This window comes from Polyodon spathula, chromosome 3, assembly GCF_017654505.1.
Source record: "Polyodon spathula isolate WHYD16114869_AA chromosome 3, ASM1765450v1, whole genome shotgun sequence".
In the NCBI taxonomy this organism is placed as follows: Eukaryota; Metazoa; Chordata; class Actinopteri; order Acipenseriformes; family Polyodontidae; genus Polyodon; species Polyodon spathula.
In genome coordinates, this window is record NC_054536.1 from 84,408,183 (window position 1) to 84,430,037 (window position 21,855).

Sequence of the window (21,855 nt, forward strand, 5' to 3'; positions counted from 1 at the left end):
TGCATATAAAATAGTTTATAGGTTTTTGTAATTTTTATTATGTTAAATATTCTTCCTATAACTGGTGGAAAAACTTTACTGTAGATAAAGGCAATGTAATAGTATTGTTGCATTAATTTCAATATGTTTTGTTACTGTGTGTGTGTCACTGAGGGTTTGTTAATTAAAAGGATATGTGTAAACTCTATATATTTTTGCTTTGAGGTTTAGAGTTTAGTGCATTATTTTTTTTTTTTTTTCATTTTTATGTTTGAGACTTCTGCAGTTTAGAGTTTTCCTTGCCTGACTTGCCAGAACGTTGACAAAAGAAAAAAAAAGTACTTATCAGATGGGCAAAGTATAACGGTAAAACTTCTTGTCTCTCACACAAATCATGTTGTCCTGGGTGTCGGGCAATATGAATTGCACAACCCTGACCATAATGTACTTAAATGTTGGTAAACCAGCATACCAACTCACCCCTACCTGGGATTCAGAATGATTTGCATCATTAACCTTTGAACTGTCAAGTGACAATTCTGAAAAATTAAATTCTGCTAAACAGGAGCATTGCTCTGCCTCGGAAAATGTTGTACAAGTTCCTTTACTTAATAGAAATGTATTTCAACAAACACAGACCACTATTAATAATGTTTTTTGTATGTATTTACATTTCTCATTTCTGATCTTCTCTCTATGAAAAATAATCACACATTCTGAGTGATTCAACAGTCTGTACTGCTTAAAATTACAATGGCTTGACACAAGAGGGCACTCAATGCAAATTCATCAGGAGCTGTTATTTCTAGAGAGAGATGAGAAAGGTAAGCACCTGTATCCGAGTCTCTTTCCTCATTTCTGGTTGGACTGACAGTAAAAGGAAGCTTGCGTTTCATGGAAGACTTCTGCTTCACCTCCTTCCCCAACAGTTCACTTCGGTCCAGCTTTGGAGTTTTACTGAATGCTGAAATCTTTTCCTTATTCTGGAAAAAAAAAAAAACCCAAAACAAATAAACAGCATGAAAAAACAAAGAAAACAGTAAACACCTTTAAAGGGTTCAAAAACAGGTACATTTAAACATTTAAATTATAAGACAAGTGATAAATGTTTAGATTTTAGAGAACTAGCAATCTCTTATTTAAATGCATGACTTTTTAATAATTAAAAGTAAAATACATCAATTGATTTTAACAGATTCTAATTTTTGGAACCTGCTTTATATATACAGCTCTGGAAAAAAATTAAGAGACCACTGCAAAATTATCAGTTTCTCTAGTTTTACTATTTATAGGTATGTGTTTGGGTAAAATGCACATTTTTGTTTTATTCTATAAACTACTGACGATATTTCTTCCAAATTCCAAATAAAAATATTTTATTATATATCGGGCAGCTTTAGCATGAATCAAGCCAAGTACAAGGTTTTCCTGGAAGAAAACTTGCTTCCTTCTGCTCTGACAATGTTCCCCAACTCTGAGGATTGGTTTTTCCAGCAGGACAGTACTCCATGCCACACAGCCAGGTCAATCAAGGTGTGGATGGAGGACCACCAGATCAAGACCCTGTCATGGCCAGCCCAATCTCCAGACCTGAACCCCATTGAAAACCTCTGCAATCTGATCAAGAGGAAGATGGATGGTCACAAGCCATCAAACAAAGCTGAGCTGCTTGAATTTTTGCGCCAGGAGTGGCATAAAGTCAACCAACATCAATGTGAAAGACTGGTGGAGAGCATGCCAAGACGCATGAAAGCTGTGCTTGAAAATCAGGGTTATTCCACCAAATATTGATTTCGGAACTCTTCCTAAGTTAAAACATTAGTACTGTGTTGTTTAAAAATGAATCTGAACTTATTTTCTTTGCATTATTCGAGGTCTGACAACACTGCATCTTTTTTGTTATTTTGACCAGTTGTCATTTTCTGCAAATAAATGCTCTAAATGACAATATTTTTATTTGGAATTTGGGAGAAATGTCGTCAGTAGTTTATAGAATAAAACAAAAATGTTCATTTTACCCAAACACATACCTATAAATAGTAAAACCAGAGAAACTGATAATTTTGCAGTGGTCTCAAATTTTTTCCAGATATATATATATATATATATATATATATATATATATATATATATATATATATATATATATATATATATATATATATATATACATGAATTGTGTGTTTGTGTGTGTGGTGTGTGTTGGTATATATATCACGGAACGTCTTAAATTATCCGTTGAGGAATAAAAAATCCTACTGTGTGTGTGTGTGTGTGTCTATATAATATATATATATATATATATATATATATATATATATATATATATATATATATATATATATATATATATATATATTGTAAGCTAGCAGGGAGGGGGTTAAAATTCCTCCCTGCTAAAAACATGTGAAAATGCACTTGTGGGTGAATGGGCTAAGGGTTTTTAATTGTGTTAATTGCTTTATTGTTTAGTTAATCCCCTGCACCTGGTGCTAATTGTAAATCGGAGCCAGGTGCAGGGTATTTAAGAGAGGCAGCCAGTCTGTTCTGGGCTGCTGAGTGAAGAGCCCGACTGCGTGTGTGTCCAGTCGTATTTCAGGAAAAGGAATTGTGTGAAGCCCGTGTGAGTTTTGTGTGTTGGTGTTTATGACAGGTAAACCGCTTATCCGTCCTGTGGTCAGTGAGGGACCAGCCTGTTTGTTTGATTTTGTTTTGATTTGGTGTTTATTAAAAAGTGCGCGCAATCGTGCTGAAAAATCAATTTCTGTGTATTGGGTCATTTCTTAAAGGGGCAACGAACTGTGTGAGTTGCGCAATCTTTCACTATATATTATATATATATATATATATATATATATATATATATATATATATATATATATATACAGTGCCTTGCAAAAGTATTCAGACCCCTGACCAATTCTCTCATATTACTGAATTACAAATGGTACATTGAAATTTCGTTCTGTTTGATATTTTATTTTTAAACACTGAAACTCAGAATCAATTATTGTAAGGTGACATTGGTTTTATGTTGGGAAATGTTTTTAAGAAAATACAAAAACTGAAATATCTTGCTTGCATAAGTATTCAACCCCTGTGCTGTGGAAGCTCCCAGTTTGCACCGATGAAAGAAATTGCCCTAACGAGGACACAATTACCTTACCATTGCCCTACACCTGTGAACCATTAAAGTTGCTGTCACATGTTCTGGATAAAAACCACCACTGTTGAAGGATCATTGGTAAGTCTGTGAATCTGAAGGAAAATGATGACCAAAGAGCATTCTACAGAAGTTAGAGATAAAGTAATACAAATGCATAGATTAGGGAAACAGTACAAAATAATATCCAAGTGTTTGGATGTCCCAGTGAGCACAATTGGATCAATAATCAGGAAGTGGAAGCTGCATCACACCACCCAGGCACTGCCAAGAAAAGGCTGTCCCTCAAAACTCAAAGTGCTATGTGTGTCGCAAACCTAACGCTACCCATGCCTCAAGACACACCATGCCTACAGTGAAGTATGGTGGTGGCAGCATCATGCTGTCGGGATGCTTCTCATCAGCAGGGACTGGGCATCTTGTTACAATTGAAGGAAGAATGGATGGAGCAAAATACTGCAAGAGAATCTGCTTCAGTCCGCTAAAAAACTGAAGCTTGAGAGGAAATTCACCTTTCAGCAGGACAATGATCCCAAGCACAAGGCCAAAGCAACATTGGAGTGGCTCAAGAACAAAAAGGTGAATGTCCTACAGTGGCCCAGTCAAAGTCCTGATCTCAATTCCATTGAGAATCTGTGGCACTATTTGAAAATTGCGGTCCACAAGCGTCGTCCAACCAACCTGAACAACCTGGAGCAAATCTGCCAAGAAGAATGGGCCAAAATCACTCCGACACTGTGTGCAAAGCTGGTACATACTTACCCCAAAAGACTTAAAGCTGTTATTGCAGCGAAAGGTGGCTCTACCAAATATTAATGTGTGGGGGTTAATACTTATGCAACCAAGATATTTTAGTTTTTTTATTTTTCTTAAAAATATTTCCCAACATAAAACCAATGTCACTTTACAATAATTGATTTTTGAGTTTAAGTGTTTTAAAAAAAAAAAAAAAAATATCGAACAGAACGAAATTTCAATGTATCATTTGTAATTCAGTAATATGCAAGAATCGGTCAGGGGTCTGAATACTTTTGCAAGGCACTGTAATACACACACACAGAGTAGCCTAAAAAATAGGGAGTTGCCTACTAAATGCACTGCTTTTAAAGGGTACATAAGGGCCTTTTTTATTTTATTGTCTTGCGTGTTCCCATATGTTGCTACAACTGCTTATGTAAGGTGTGTGCATTTTAATTTTTACATTTTTACCACTTTTTTAAACTTTTAAATTGCATTCCCTGCCTCAAGATGGCTTCACATGTACGTGCATGGACCTCTCAGAAATACATTACCCATCATCCTCCTGCTCACTGGTAAATCTATCTGTTATATATGTGAGGAGGATGATGGAAAATGTAGTTCTGAGAGGTCCATGCAGGTACATGTGAAGCCAGGCAGGGAATGCAATTTAAAAGTTTAGAAAAGTGGTCAAATGTAATAAATAAATAAATTTAAAACAATACACTCTCACATAAAGAGATGTAGCAACACATGGGAACATTAACAATTAAATAAAAGATCCTTATGTACCCTTTAAAAATACACTAATTGTTCAAACTACAGGGAATGTATTAATCCTTTAGGTGAGTGATCATCTTATATTCATCTTAAAATCATATTTTTTATTGCGTAAATGCACTTCAATGCTGCTGAGTTATTTATTTATTTTATCATAAGAGTGCTGTGGTAGAAAAATACAAGCTGCTTGAGAGAATTAAGTTTTACCATTTACTTTCAATACTCCTTGTGCATCATACGTGGGTTTTAATGTAACTTTTGTATTATGTGTATACTGTTATACAAATCTGTTTTTTAAACAGTACGTTTTAAACTGTATTATTGTGGCAGCTGACATGCTATACAAATATATTGCAGTTAGGTATTTTTTTCTGCTATGTACTGTACAGCGCTTTGCGATACTTTTGTATAAAAAGCACTATATAAACGCAATCAACCAATCAATCAATCTCAGCGGTCAATTGTGAACATTCTGCATGTGGTAGCTAGAGAATGGATCATAGAAATGTTGGGACAGCTAAGCCTGCCTGGGAATTGCCAGAAACGCATGACCATTAAGTCCTGGTTTTCAATAAAAAATAAAAAAAACACAGTTGAATCCACTCACTTACAATACGTGTTTTTGACTAGTGAATAAGTGAATAATAGTGAATTACCTACCAATTTACCTCTCTGTCAGCTGAATTTTTGGAAGGTAAATCTATATAATAAACACAATATTCTGTATTTGGAGAGAGTCTGGTTGCTTTATATTGCTACATCAAGGTAGTCAATAAGGAATGCAATATTATTGTTTCTTTATAAATATAAAGTGTACAAACAGGCCTTTTGTTAAAAACATTTCAATGGCAGCGTTGAAATAAAAAAATTGTTTCTGTGTTGATTTGCTTCAGTGTTGTTTGTGATCAACAAAGCGAATAAGAACAATTTTTTTTTTTTTTATTGTAAGATTTTGAAAAGTAGTTCAAAGTAACATTAAACATAAATGTAAGGCAGTAGTTAATGCATATCCCATAAGTTAGCATTATGGTGAAGTACTCAAGACTTCAAGAGAATGTTGCATTTTACTCAGTGTAAATTGTAGAGTAAACTACTCAATGACCCAAAACTGTATCTGTTTGTATTCAGTTTGGCTTAACCAACAGAGGATATTCATTTCAATATATTTTATTTCTTAATATTTCAGGGGGGTGGGGTGGTGGTTGTAAATACATACAGTAGGATATCAGCAGAGGTACAGTAGCAAAACCATTCAAACTGTTACTTTATAAAATATGCAACACTTTGCAAACATAAATAGCAACCTGGCTGAATTCTTGTGAAGCCTTCTCAGTCAGTCAAAGAGCATGCATAGTGGGAGAGGGCTAAAGAAAAATTTGAGAGCTTCTTTGAAGAAACTTTTTTTCTTTACAAGTTGGTATTTATCATCCGAGATACAGATATTAGCAAGAACATGATTTAGCCTGTATGATTTTATAAAACAAACCATAGCAATATATTTTAACTTTTCAACAGCAATCAGTTTACTATTAGATGAGCAAAAGCAACTGAACAACATAGTTAAATAAAATTAGAAAAACATTTTACAGACGCGCACAGCACAAGAAGTTATAAAAGTCTAATTTATTTTTCCTTTTTTTTGACAAAATGGTATTTTTTTACCTTCAGTCTAAGGCTGTTCACAATCAACACAAATAATGCGCTTCTCCACGCCGCTTTTCTGCACAGGTCACAGCTGTCCGAAGTTTTATTTTTATTGTTAGTGCCAACCTGGCATTGGCGTCTCTTGGGCTCTCAGCGGGATTACCAGCTTCAGCTGTGGATACACGCTTGGCAGGCTTCCTCTGTTCCAAATGCTTCTTGTGAAGTTCCTGAGCTAACCGTAAAATATAATCTCTCCTTGGTAAATTCTTCTCCATGCATTCTTTGTAAAGTACCCAGGAGTTGATGGCTGCTAGGTCCAGTACATTGTAAAACACCTAAACAGACCACCGTCAGGAGCCAGCTTTCACAGAATACTTCCATGCCATTTAACCTAAAACATCAACTCCATAGGTTGTTGCATTGTAAAACTCCACGGTCTCTGGTATTTATTTTCACTAGTCCCGAAAACTAGTCCTGGAAAGCAGGCGCCAGCCTTCAATAGGCTGATTGAAAAACAACAGACTGTCAGTCATTCACTCAGGCAGAGAGTAGAGACTAATCTAGTTACAGCTAAACACACTGCGGACTGGTAAATAAAAATAATAAAGTAGAATACCATTCTGTATAATCAAAATACAATAGTTTTCTGTGTGGCCGTCAATTTGACTGCTCCCGGGGCTTTTAGGTATAATGTAATATAGCTCCTTTATTTCTGCACTCCTGTGTTTCATGCTTTGTGAGAATATTTAATACATACAGACAGAAAGGTACATGAACATGCAGCCGAAAAAAATTACATTTTAAACCCAAAAACCCTACCATGGGACTTCTAGTGGTAATTGGACCATGGTCGCCCCTATTTTTTTTTTTGGCATCAGTTTTACGGAAAAATTTTGTTCAGGTAAACAAAGTTATTCCACAGTGAGTTATCCCAACTATGTGAATAACTAAAATAATTAATTAGAAAAATAATAAAACAAAGTATATGTATTGTGTTTTATTAATTACTGTAATATAGGTTACATGAATTAAAGTTTTAAATAAATTCATAAATAAAAAAGCATACGTCTGATACAAAAAAAAAAGAATAAAAAATAAAAAAAACAGAGGCCTAACTACTTTTTTTTTTTTAATGAAAATTGAGGCCATTTTAGCTTAATATGTACTGGACAACCCTTTTAAAATATAAATCTCTGTGTTATATATAGGTTGTGCATTATATGTGAGGTACACATACTTTTGTAAAAATATATTACATAGCATACTACTGTACAGTGTTTGTGATAGGTTTGCATACAGGAGGTGGGCATAATACAAGACTGAGAAGCCTTGGGTGTACATTATGAGGGAAGCAACCCATGGCTTCTTAGTGTAAATACAAATGTGCATGTTATATTTCCATTCTCATTGTCATTAACAATACATTGGAAAAATATATCTAATGCAGGCAGTATCAATAGAATTTGATTTTCACAAATCAGTACAAGCTAACTGTGGTGCTCTAACTGAGTTGGCCTCCTCACTATGCACACATACAGTATTAATATGCTTTTATGCCCAAGGTTACAGGTTAATCCTGGGCCAATGTTAGTTTCAGTGGGGCATGCAATAAGCAGACTGATCTGTGCTTCCTAATAACCTTCTGCAGGAAATGCTACATGGTGGCCCGAGGCTTTTCAACAAAGCTCTTTCCACATTAATGTCAACGAAATCTCTAGATATGTATTTGTCCGTCTGTGTGTACTTATGTCACGCTTGCACTAAGCAGACCCCTCTATATCCCAAATATTTAAAGCTAAGTGCATTTCCTACTGATTGAGCTATGTAGAGCTGGACATCTAATACAAATTGCACAAATGGGATAACCTTTGATTCATATATCTGAAAGATGCAATTTGGATCTCGTATGTGGTTGACCTGAAAGTAGTTTCTCATTCCGTTGATACACTCAGATACACCTCACTCACATTTTACTGTCCTTATATTAAGAAACAAAACAATTCCCATACATATATAATATATATATATATATATATATATGATATATATATATATCTATATATATATAATATATATATATATAACGTTAAAATAAATAAATTTAATTTATTTATTAAATCGGAATAGCCTTGATCAGTGATGTTAAATGCAATTTTTGGAGTAATGATCAGTTTGACCTATAGCAGGTTGTGGTAAGTATCAATTTATTTGTATTAATAATAATATTTTTTTTTTTTTTGGTAAGTAAATCAATTTATTTGTATTAATAATAATAATAATAATAATAATAAATAATAATAATAATAATAATAATAATAATATTATGATGATGATGTTTTAGGCAGGGATTGTGTGTTTCACAGACAGTGAAGGTTAGGTGGTACAGTTTTAACAATATGCAATGTGTGATGCTGCAGCTGTCACTGAATTAAAAAAAAAATACAGTTTTCATAAACTTGTATCTAGTTTACTTTCCAAAGTATCGTAATCTTTTAGTAAATATTTTAGTAACACTCCTGTAATATGTTAAACTTGCTTTAGGCTTGTTGCAAATGTTGTGGGGTTTTTTTCTTCTACTAACGCTATCAAGACGTAAATTACCCATTGCATTCAATTGTTGTGCACAAGCTTTTACTGAACAGCAGCGATATTAAAATAATCGTATCACAGGGAGAGGAATGGAGTGAAAATGTATGTGGGCGGTACAATCAGATATTTATTTGAACTATTTGATTAATATTTTATTTTATATGCTCAAATATCATGTATTGTGCGTTAATTTTGTAGCGTTAACCTCCGCTTTATTCACTCGTCCCATTGAGCGTTCACACGTCAAGTAATAAACAGTTCATATATATGATATATATATATATATATATATATATATATATATATATATATATATATAAATCTGTGATCTGTGATCTTTAGGTGCTCTTGTGCATGTTCATTTGCAAGTGAACTGTGATAGCAGGGCCTTATTGAGCACTATATTCTGCAATTTTCAACACTGACTTTGGATGCTGTTTTAATTCTGGAATTTATTTATTTATTTATTTATTTTTTGCTTAATTGCTTCGCCTTTTACATTTTATACAATTCTGTGCATGGGTAAGATTTTGATTTCACTTTGCTGTTGGGTCGGTAATGGGGAATTTTACGTAGTGCTACAATACATACCAGACTTAAAAGTATGTACTGTATTACAGTCCACGTGTCCAGTCGTCTCTTTTGTCAAGTGATATTTTCAGAATCCGACTGTTCTGAATTAAAATACTATTTCTGTTGAAAATATAGTACTGTACCAACAAAACTACAGTATATCTAAATTTGTGTTCCCTGATGGTTGGAACTGGCCAAAATGAAACAGTCAGATATACGTCACACTCTTTTAACCGTCACTGAAGTAAAAATTTATAGGGTTGGGCGTGAGTGCTGACTGTAACCCAACCATGTACCTTTACTAACAAGACGGTTACAAAGTCATTTTCTAAACTTAGTGGGGCACTTAAAATGTAATCAATTTAAGTAAATGTATACCACCTCAATAGATAGTGTAAAGTTATAAAGGTCAATGACTATTTGTGAGTATGAAAAAATATTTTTGGTACTTTTATTTTGTAAAATCTACATGTGACGTGCCAATTAATATTGGTCTTTTCTCAATGCAAGGGGCAGGGAAGGAACTGGCTACAGTAGCTGCTCCCTTTAATTTGTCTACTGCACCTTACACAGCAACAGAGCATTCAATCCGGACTAGAGCAGATTTATGTTTTATTACTAGCAAGGTAGTTTTGATGTTAGCAAGGTAGTTTTGATGTACATAAAATCTTCAGCCATTATAAATGGGTACTGAATTTGTGTTATTTTTCTGCATTCCGAATGTAGACTCGCTTAGTCAGTTCCTTTTCAGCTCTCCACACAGAAATGATTATTCATGTTGGGGCATGTTTTATACAGATGTGACCACTTGGGGAAGCAAGCAACGTACATATGGAAACATAAATGGATCATCACAAGTGGTCATTTATGGCTGCATGTAGATCAAGCTTGGTCATTTAATTATCCTGCCTTCACCCCTTCCAAACAAGTTGTCACTAGAGGGAGGGAGATAACTCCCACAATTAAACTAGTGCTTGTTGAATGTTACCTTACTGGCGCACGTCTTTTATTTATGTGAACACCCACTGTGGGTCAAGTGTTTTAATATTGATATTGGCAATGATAACCAAAAACACTTTAAAAATGGACACTGAATCAAAGCAAAAGTATTCAAAACATAGTAAGAATCAATGTTGGCTGAAACACGAACCATTACATTAAAAAAAAAAAAAAAAAAAAAAAATTCTAATACAAATATGTATATTTCCAGTTTGTAAGTTGCTCAAACTTTGTATTGGAACAAGATTTTTAACTGAATGTACTAAATTACTACACTTCCACCAACAGAAGATCAAATGATATCAGAAAGAGTAATAAACCACACAATCCCCTTCAGTATACAATTTTGAACCTCCCCTTTTACCTCATAATAATTAAAATCCTATTACCTTCCTTCCAGATTGTTTCTCTACCATGGTGCCGTCCCTGTCAGTCCCAGGCTTGGCCATCTTACAGCTCTTAACTAGCTGCTGCACTTAGGCATCAGTCTTCTCATAATGCACCTGGATAAGTAGAGCACGAGGCTTGTGTTTAGTCAGAGACGTACAGCATCATCATGATGTTAAAAAGATAAAGCTATGCAGAGCTGTTAATATTTCTTTATCATTTGCTTTTGATTTCAAGTGTTGCGACGGGTAAGTGGTCATTATCCCGTACTGTTGTTATGCCAACTAATGTGTTGTTATTAATATATAGTATATATTATATATATATATATATATATATATATAAATATAAAGCACTTGACCGCATCCTTATGCTAATCAATTTTTACAACTCTTGTATGCTGTAATGCAGGCAGATCTTGTTTTAATATATATATGTAAGGGACGTCACATAAAGCACAATTAAATACAGAAATTCGGATTTAACCGCTGTAAGATGAGCACTGTCCACAGGATATTTGAAACCGCTGTTTCCAAAGTCAGCCACTCTTATCTAAAAACATGGGAAACTCCCACATCACTAACATCTTTTAATTGGTTACCCTTCTTTTTCTACAAAGGAACTTGGTCTTGTTTTAGAGACCAAAAGGAAAAGGTCCAGCAAATGTTGCAATATTTTTTCAGAGAGACAAGAATATAATAAACAACGCCAGCAAAAAAAAAAAAATATTTTATATATAAACACACACAGTGAAAGTATTGCAAAGTATAGGTAAGCATTGTAAAGCCCAGATGTGGTATGGTAAAGAATATTAACAACATGGTAAACTATGGTAAATTTATAGTACAACCATGCAGAAAGCACCAGGAAATCTGCATAATTACAGTGTAAAAATACTGTGGTAAAATGGCATTAGGGATATAACCAGGAGGAAAATGATCTTGACACAAATGCTCAAGGCTCCCGGTGACACGGGTACCTGTGTCCATTACACACATGGTTTGTCGGCACTCTCAGGTTTGCAGTTCCCTGCGCCCCCAAGATGCGCGTTTGCCGTCTGACACAGGCAGCCCCACCACAGATTATTATTTTTTTGTTTAAAATCACTCAGGCAATACAGCTGCGTTGTGTGAGGTGCAAGCTTGGAATGTTGGCAAGCTTAAACTCTGTGTTGTAGTTCCTGCTGTGGAGAACTGGAAAACATGGACCCGGGCACATCTTGGACCAGAGCGGACTGAAGAACTGAACTTTATATCAAGTGGTGCCCCTTTCACGTGACCTGTATATGGTTGCATGCTGAAATCCTTTTCAGGCTTTCATGCTTACTGCTTCCCAAGCAAAAGCAACTGTTTAAAAACCTGAGAGGTAGGGTTGTATTTTTTATTTTTATTTTTTACGGTAAAAAGTGGCTTATTATTTCACGATTAAACATAATATTTATTTATTTATTTTTTTTAAATTTAGTCATTGCCAATTTTTTTTTTATTATTTTAAACATAATATTTATAAATGCAGAAAACACAATAGGATTGTCACATTCAAAATTGAATATTTTCTCCGGAGTTATTATACAAATGTTCCTAAATATTTAAATGCTTTAAGGTTCTCAATCATTTGGTTTCCTTTAACCTTTTCCAAGCTGTTTTTTTTTGTGTTGAATGTTTTTAAGCGAAAATGCACACACTTGTTTTGATTCACAAGTCATTCAAACTTTATCAAAATCACCATAAAACCATACATCATGGAAAAGCTTGAAACTTGAATATTACTGTCAAATTGTTTACAGCATTCAGAACATGATTAAATGTAGATATACAGAATTGGCAGAAATCTTAAAAAAAAAAAAAAAAGTCTTTAAAAAGTTTCCCCAATATCAATGTATTCTCCTACTATCCCATTTTAGTGCTGTAGGTCCTAAAACACGATGATACAGCTAAAAGAATGTCCCCACAAGATATATACTACAGTAGTATTATATAAAAGTTACAAAGTAAACAGTCAAACATTTTTCAATACTATTTAAGTAGTCACTTCAGCATGAAGTGCATACCTATGACTTTTGTGCCGTTTACATTAGCACACCCGTACCGGGTGTATTTACACTAGCAAATACCCAAGCCGAGCCAGAACCAAGCCGTGAAACTCCAGCCTCGCAACATATCTGAATCTGGCTCGGGAGGAAGCAGGCTGTGGGCGGGGTTATTGCATTTCATCATCACCTCAAGCGTCATGCCAAGAGAAAATGACAACCTCCAGGCCCACAACCGCTAAATGTTTTCCTAACTCCTTACCTTTACACTGTGGGACACATAACAACACACATCTGACTAAAATATAAAATAAAATAACTCCCTCACTATAACGTATATATAGTGAAGCAAAAATTTAACTTTCCGTGAATTAACCATGCATAAAGCACCATGTAATCAATACTATTTAAAAAAAAAAACAAACAAACACGTAAAATGACTCGTGAGTCATTTTATTTAGCAGTTTTTAAACTATAAAGCTTAAATTCAATTTAAATTTCGATTCGAAGCGACAGACAACCAAACAAAGTGAGAGAAGGAGAGCAGGTTGGGAGAGAGGGGAAAAGGGAATGGGCTCACCCCATGTTTGGCTGCTGCGAGAGTGGGGCTGAAGCATTTCGTCTCCCGGAGAAAGCTGCAGCTCCTCTCGCAGCAAAACAGTAAATATGTTAGGAAAGGTAACCATGAAATAGGCTTAATATTTATTTGGTTATAAAATTAATGATGATTAAGATGTCTGTGTTATAAAGTGTCAGCGCAGCTTTCCTTCAGTTCACATACTGTATCAAAAGGGAGACAGAACAGAAATTAGACTGAGAAGTTGTTTACAGTTTGAACACTGGTACTGTATTTACTGTAGAAATATTGCATGAATCACCAGTGGGGAATTAGGGGACATGCTGTATCCAAGGCGCGTTATAACAAAGAGCCTTATAGCGAGGGAGCACTACAGATATTAGGGCTGGCACTATTGATCGATGTATCAAAAAATAAATAAATAAATAGAAACGTTAAACCACATATTGTTTCATTTTATAAGGATGTAATTAAAATTATGTATACTGTAATAAGGTCCCCTGTCTTTGCTTCCTTTGTTTAGGCGTGTACACACACACACGCATTCTCAGCACTTTTCCTCATTAGAAAAAAAATAAATAAAAAATCCATGATAAAAAAATATTTTATTAAATTAATGCTTAGTTCTACTTTTGCAGTCTGTGACATTTAATTTAATTGACTCAGCATGTTCATTATGCGTGATGTCTTTCTCTAGTGTAAAAGCAACTCCAGCTACCCAAGCCATACCAGGCTGGCTCGACTCGGCACTGGCTCGGCTCGGGTGTGCAGGTAGAAAAGGGGCAAAATGACTACTGACCTCTGTCAACCAAAATGTAATCCCATCAAGGGGTGGGATTAATGTAAAAAGTAAAATTACAAAATAAATAAATCAAAAAGAAATTAAATAAATACTTAAATACATTAACATAAATACATACAAAATTGTAAATAAAACAAAATGAATAAAAAATAGCAAAAAAAAAAAAGACCAATAAATACATTAACAAATATACACAAATAGATAAATTAATAAATCACTATTGGGCCACAATTTAGTTTTATTTAATGATGTGCGCCGGTTTTAAAAACACGGTGCTGTGCAAAATGAAATGTTCCCACAAGGTGTTTAGTGGTGCATCCCCACTCGCCTTCTTGACTCTCATTGCACAATCTGCACTGTCAAAACACTGCAATCACGATAATTGTTTGCAGTGATAATTTTATCGCGTTGAAAAATGATCACTAATCATAATCATCGTCCGTGACCCAATGAAGCAGGAAACGGCTCTGCACTGAGCAGGAAGCGGCACTGAACTGTCTGTGTGAGGCGTAAAGCACGGTCTGTGTAAGCATTGCATACATTGGGAAATTACAGTACACTATTGATTTTAAACAATATGCTTAGGCGCTTAACTTACTTTCATTTTGATAATAAGTTGTACACTGGCAAAGCACGATTGGTTTTCTAACATTAAAACAAACACAGTACACCTTCGCTATAATGTCCTTCATTATAACGAACAAGTCCCTGGACCCCAAAGACTAGATGTTGCAAGCAACCTGACAGCTTCGAGGGTTCTTGTTCCTATCTGTGTCCCAAATTAACCATGACCCTATCTGCACTCTGTAAGGAGTTATAAGCTAGTTTTGCATTTGACCTTAGGGAAAGGTCAAAGGTCATGGTCAAGACAATTTTTGAATAGAGCACATGTGAGTTTGTATATGTGTTCCATAGTAACCATGACCCTATCTGCACTCTGTTGGGAGTTATAAGCTAGTTCTCCATTTGACAGTAAGGAGAGATCAAAGGTCATAGTCAAGTCATTTTTTGAATATACATATGTTCCTATGTGTTCCACAGTAACTATTACACTATCTGCACTCTGTAAGGAGTTACAAGATAGTTTTGCATTTGACCTTTATTTATTTATTTTTTTAAATAGAGCACACATTGGTTACTATATGTGTTCCATAGTAACCATGGCCCTATCTGCACTCTACAAGGGGTAATTAGCCGACGTTTTTTATTGTAACAACTTCCCTTAAACAACATTTAAAGAAAACCACACTAGGATTATGCGTGCCAATTTTTGGTTCAATCGAACTAGTGCTTTCAGAGACGAAGGTTTTTGTAAGCCAGTTTTGTATGTTGATGATGTCATCCAACGTGGCCACTACGTTTTTTTTTTTTTACTGTAGCAACTTCCACTGAACAAGCGTAAAAGCCAACCATACTTAGATCATAGCAATTTTCATTTCAATCGAATAAGCCATTTCCGAGAAGTTTGTTTTTTTGATGATTTTATGTTTTTACTGTGTTTTTATGACATTATTCAACACGGCCGCCATACCAGAAAACCAGTCAGCTTCTTATGAACAACAGTTAATATTGGACTATCCCTAAACATGTTTAGCAAGTCTCAGAACTCTGCAGTAAGTTGTTTTTGATATGTAGACATTTTAACAGCCTCTGCACAATCCAATATGGCTGCCAAATCCAATTTTAGTGAGTTTTTGAGCAACTTTGGGGAGGAAGAAAATAACAACAACAACAATTAGAACTGCCAGGCAGTTTTACAGCTCCCAAGCCCCAGTATCAGTACCCAGCTAAGCTTGTTTTGTGTCAGGCAGCCATCTTGTTTAACGCACAAATTCCATTTTTGGAAAATGTTAATTTTTCAAGTTTGGAGTTAATCAAGTGAACCATTTTTAAACTGAAGAAGTTTTAAAGGAACATGTAGGAGTGGCAGCCATATTTTTTCACGAAACATAACTATTTTGACGTATTTGTATTCCACTGTCACCGGAACGATGCCTACCAAGTTTGGCGTCTGTTGGTCAGATGATTTTCAAATAAAAGCAGTTTGCCTTTAAGGGTGCGTTTCTGTGAAATTTGTGACAGCCATTTTGCTACTGAATTGTATCACAGCAACTTCTGCTTTGCAAGCAGGTTTGGATAGTGATAATATATGTCAAGTGTCAGAGCAATCACTTCAACGGTTCCAAAGAAGATGATTTCGTGAGATTTCAAGGAGAAATGCGTCATACGGCCATTTTGGTTTAACATCAGTTTCATCAAAAGTCATTTGTATTGCTACAGTGTCAAGGATGATGCTTGCGAAGTTTGGAGTTAGTCAAGTAAACCGTTTGTCAACTGAGGCAGTTTTAAATTTCAGACATAAACGTACACCTGGTGGCCATCTTGTTTTATAAAACATAACCATTTGACATATTTGTATTCCATTGTTACTGGGACAGTAACTACCATGTTTGGAGTTTGTTGGTCAAACAGTGTTCAAATAGCAGCAGTTTGCTGTTAAGGGCGTGTTTCGTTAAAGTTTGTGGCAGCCATTTTTACATTAAAATTTATCGCAGAAACTTCTGCTTCACAAACTTGATGCAGGTTTGGATGCTGATGATATATGCCAAGTGTCAGATCAATCGCTTCACCGGTTCCCAAGAAGATTTAAAAAGGTTTTATTGAAAAATGTGTCACGGCACCATTTGCAAGGATGCAGCATCAAAATTTTTTCAGCATCTGACAGCCAATGTATCCAGCTTGTAAACTGCCAAGTCAGAACCTAATCAGTCACACAGCTTCAAAGCAGCAGCAGTTTAAAGTTTTGGAAAGAAAGAAAATAAATAATAAATAAGTAAATAAATAAATAAATAAATTTAACAATAGGCTTCCCAGCCTTTGGCTTGGAAGCCTAATAATAATAATAATAATAATAATAATAATAATAATAATAAAACTTTAACAATAACAAAAGGGTTCCCAGCCTTTCTTGGAAGCCTAATAATAATCCCAGCAATAACAATAGGCTTCCCAGCTATTCTGGTTTGGAAGCCTAATAATATTGTAACATGCAAGGTCTGTGAAGTGCAGGAACGCTTGGAGTAGGAGGGTCTGTTTCCTATCGGTACCTGCTGGTAATTGCCTGCGGAGTGGGAAGAGGCGGGACTAAATAGAAGAGTTAACTTTTAAATGGAAGGATAAGCAGTTTATTTTATTAAAATGTCTGCACAGAAGCAGCGATGTGCAATAGTATATAACTCCGTATACAGAAACAAACACACACACACAAACAAACGGTTTTCAAAATAAGCCTGCGATCAGCACAATCCACCATCTAAAATGTTACTTGCGCCAGCTACTTTTATTAAAAAATAGGATTATTTTGGGGTATCAACATACAATACTTTTTTTTGTCCTATTATCGTACCATAGACATAATACACAAAAGCTATATGGGTACATAGTATATACTAGCTATACACATCCAACAAAAAAGCATATTCCTATTATTATTATTATATGGTAAAATATAGACCCATTGGTGCTTGTCATTCTGGGAGTTGATGTATAAAAGCTGTACACCTTTAAGAAACATTGTGGGATATCAGCTGATCCCTTGTCAGCTGAAGATATACAAAATGCTTGCAAGTAGACCAGCATGGTAACCGCAGTTTCTTGCAACAGTTGCGATGGTGACCAAACGTGTGCGAGTAATACTGTTGTGTAAAAATGTAGCTTAAAATGAACAGCTCGCCAGCCAAGTCATAGAATGCCTAAATAAAGTTTTGAGTCACAGGAACATATTTATTTAGTCTGTTGCATCTTCTTTGCATTCACAACTCTCCCAGGTAAAATAGATTCGGTCTACATTGTTTATCATCAGCAGTTTAAGGATCATTTAATTCCCTAGTTAGATACTGAGCTGATAATATCTCAGCCAAAAGAAGCATGCACAGTAATTGAAGATGTCATCATAATGAAAACAGTATTTAGCCGAGTTCTGGACTAAAGCAGGGTTAGCTGGGTCAGGGAAAACAAAGTTTATTTCTCAAACTGACCATTTTAAGGTGAAAGCAGAACGCATAGAAATAATTAGGACTGTATTTTGGAAGTGTACTGTTGAGGAAACAAAAACTAAACATTTAGTGAATTAAAAATTGAATGCACTGCAGCTTACTTGATTGCAGTAAAAAAAAAAAACAAACAACTAAATTTACATCTCAGGTTGTGCTAATGAAAATATCTAAAATGTATTGAAATGTGCTTCCTGTGGTGTATTTAATATCGTACATAGTAGAATGAACACGATGCAAATTAAACGTGTTTTTACTGAAAAATTAACAGTAACGTGTAATCATAAGAGCTGTGTGTTACATGCTCTCAGATGAGGACTTCACTAACACCAGCATGGGAGCTGCAACACGCTGTGGACACAATTAAAGGTGTGGTCAACAATTCCATAAACATTTTCATCCAGTCTTGTGTTGCAGGGGTCTTGATGTTCTAAGTAAATTTTTCATCTTCGTTTAATAATGGAGTACTCTGTAAGACTACAAGCAGACCACTACTATAGCACAAAACCATGCAAACATGCAGCAGAATGCACCATTTTAATTAATTAATTTATCTGCACAAACTACTACTTTGTATATGTAGAATAAGTGATTATAAAAATCTAACACAAGTACGTACAATATTCATTCAAGTAAACATGTTATGATTTGAATATGCGCTTCTTAGGGTCGGTATTATTGCCATTGCTTGCGCCCAGCACCTCTCTACAAATTTTTTAGATTTTTAATTAATTAATTTTTTTTTATTAGATTTAAACAGAAGCGATATTATTTATTGGACATGCACAATCCATCGATTTGTGAAACTATTAAAACACGAAGATTGTCAAGTATGTTTATAATGATATAAATTAAATGCTTATGAGATTCTGTACAATATTTTATTATTATTTAAAAAATACTGTAAATCTCATGGCAATGTGTTTATGTATTAATTAATAAGTATTTATTTTTTAGTGAGAGTAACGCAGGGAAAGAATGTTGCCCCCCCCCAAAAAAGCCCCAAAACCTCCCCAAAAAAACACACACAACATCAGGGTACTAAACCAGGATCACCCTGCTGCAGTAGAATTTGATAGAGCCTACTGTAAATATTGTGTGTATTTTGGTAGATGCAGAGAAACATGATAGGTTCTACAAAAGTCCTTTAAAAATCTGAGGTTCAGCAGTTACAAAACAAAGAATTTCAAGAAAAAACAGAACTCCACAAAGCAGCAGTAATAATTGGCAATGATTTTACATTTGTGACGCAACAAACTAAAACACCTGTACATCAGGAGTTGGATTCAACAGAAAGAGTGGGGAAATAAAACACAAAAAAAAAAGCCAGAAGCTATTTTTATATCTGAATAACTCCAAGTATTGAATATTATAGTGGTACTCTTAGTAGCAAATGTGTTCCAAACTGCACTAAAAGCAACATTTCCTTAAAGTATGTTATATAAATTTGTTGAGGTGAGGTGAGGTCACAGGGATCTTTTTGTGTATCTTAAAGAATTTAGCGAACCTGTCAAGCTACAAGGCTAGAAGATCATGCTGATTGTGTACATTGTTACGTAAAACCAAAATCCTACAAGTTATTTCCTATTTTTTTTATGTGTGTTTTGTGCGACGGGGAGGGGGCAAATAGATGTTTCTAGCATTTTGTCGCTTGGACAAGAAGTTTAAAAAAAAAAAAAAAAAACTGCACACCCCTGGATCATTTTTGTTCAATTTTAAAAGCATGTATTCTACTCAGTTTAACATAAACTAAACCTCAGAAATCTCGTTCTCCCGTGTAACATACAAGAGTCACTGTGTTGCATTTATGGAAGACCTGAAAACAAAATGTATCATTACCATAAGATGGACAAATAATGATAAGCTCTGTAATACAATGTAGAAAAGTATTTCCTACCATTTTGGTTTTGTTGTGGTAAAAATAAGTAAATGAAAATAAGGGGATAAGAGCAATTGAAACATATTCAAGTTAGTGCAAGATCATTTTATTTATGGTTTGGGACCAATAAATTCAGGACCAGTAAGTAGACTATTTCAAAAGTTATTTATTTATGTAATTATTTAGTTAGGTAGTTTATTTATAACAACATGAATAATTCATGTAAAATATAAAAAACTAATACAACAATTACACAATTAATAAAATACATAAAACATGTTGTTAAAAGGCTAATATGTCAATTGGTTAAACTTTTCTGTTAGCATTAAGCTTGCTATGCAGTATTGCTTTGCTGTAGTGTATTAGTGTTTGCCTTCTAGTTGCTTGTATAAAGTTATTTAAGGGACTTGTATTCAATAAGCTTATTGAAAAAAAAACAGGTAGTGAGTTGCGAAGTTTGAAACCATGTGTACAACATGTGAGCTGCAGTAATACAACTGTATGACTGGGTTTTCAATTAGTTTTAATGTATGTGGCACTTACAAGGTAGTAGGGGGCAACGATCTCATCGTAGTGCGTAGGGCCGATGGGGGAGAAGAGTGTGGGAGGGGGATGTCCCCCCTCCAACTGGGAAATGTAAAAAAAGAAAGGGATTAAAATGGTGCATTCTGGTGCATTTTTGGATGGTTTAAGCATGTGCTAGACTAGTAGTGGTCTGCTTGTAGTGTCTGACAAAGTCCTCCTTTAGTTCAATGAAGGAGCTTTATTTCAGCACTGCTCACACTAAGGCAAGATCAACAAGACGACATTTGTTTTTATTTTTGCAGCATCAAGGCCCCTGCAATACAAGACTGGCTGAAAATGTGTGCGAAATTGTGTACGGTTGTAATATGGGAAACAGAATGCTGCAGCTCCCATGTTTAGCATTAGTCCTGATCTAACAGCATGTAACACAGACAGCTCTTAGGATTACGCTACCATTTCTTTTTCAGTAAAAACAAGTTTAAAATTGCAGCATGTTCTTGCTGTTATTTTTTATATTAAATACACCACAGCAAGTGCACTGTCATATATTTTAGATGTTTTCACTAGCACAATCTGAGCGCTAAATTTAATGAATGGCTATTTTTTTATACTGCAGTTAAGTAAGCTGCAGCATATTTTATTTTGAATTCTCTAAATAAAATATCAGCAGTACACTTCCAAAATATAGTCCTAATTATTTCTATGCGTTATGCTTTCACCTTAAAATGGTCAGTTTGAGAAATAAACTTTGTTTTCCCTGCAACAGCTCACCCGCTATAATCCAAAACTCAGCTACATACTGTTTTCAGTATGATAATGTCTTCAACTACTGTGCATGCTTCTTTGGCTGAGACATTATCAGCTCATTATCTAACTAGGGAATTGACTGCACAATTAAATAATCCTTAAACTCCTGACGGTAAACAATATAAACTGAATCTATTTTACCTGGGATAGTTGTGGCTGCAAAGATGATGCAACAGACGAAAATCTATTTCTGGGACTCAAAACTTTATTTAGGCACAACAATTTGACTGGCAAAAGATAATGTTGGTTAGTGGAGTTTACAAAATAAATTAAAAAAAAATTCAGCTTGATACCGTAAACTTTTCACTTGCTATTTTGTTAAATATTGAGCT

General features: G+C 34.7%; 1 protein-coding gene across 4 annotated transcripts in view; it reads right to left on the bottom strand.

Annotated features, from left to right (window-relative positions):
• The window catches only part of LOC121313531 (ankyrin repeat domain-containing protein 12-like), a 71,621-nt gene that overhangs the window by 23,261 nt on the left and 26,505 nt on the right, over window positions 1-21,855 (bottom strand). For 2 of the 4 annotated variants that reach the window (XM_041246187.1, XM_041246190.1), the window contains exons 2-3: window positions 10,855-10,968; window positions 812-962 (exon numbers count right to left, since the gene is read on the bottom strand). In XM_041246187.1, the coding sequence (XP_041102121.1) occupies window positions 812-962; window positions 10,855-10,914 (211 nt within the window). In that variant the 5' untranslated portion in view covers window positions 10,915-10,968. Of the gene's footprint in view, window positions 1-811; window positions 963-10,854; window positions 10,969-20,734; window positions 20,819-21,855 lie in introns of all 4 variants that reach the window. The other 2 variants (XM_041246188.1, XM_041246189.1) reach the window with 2 other exon arrangements.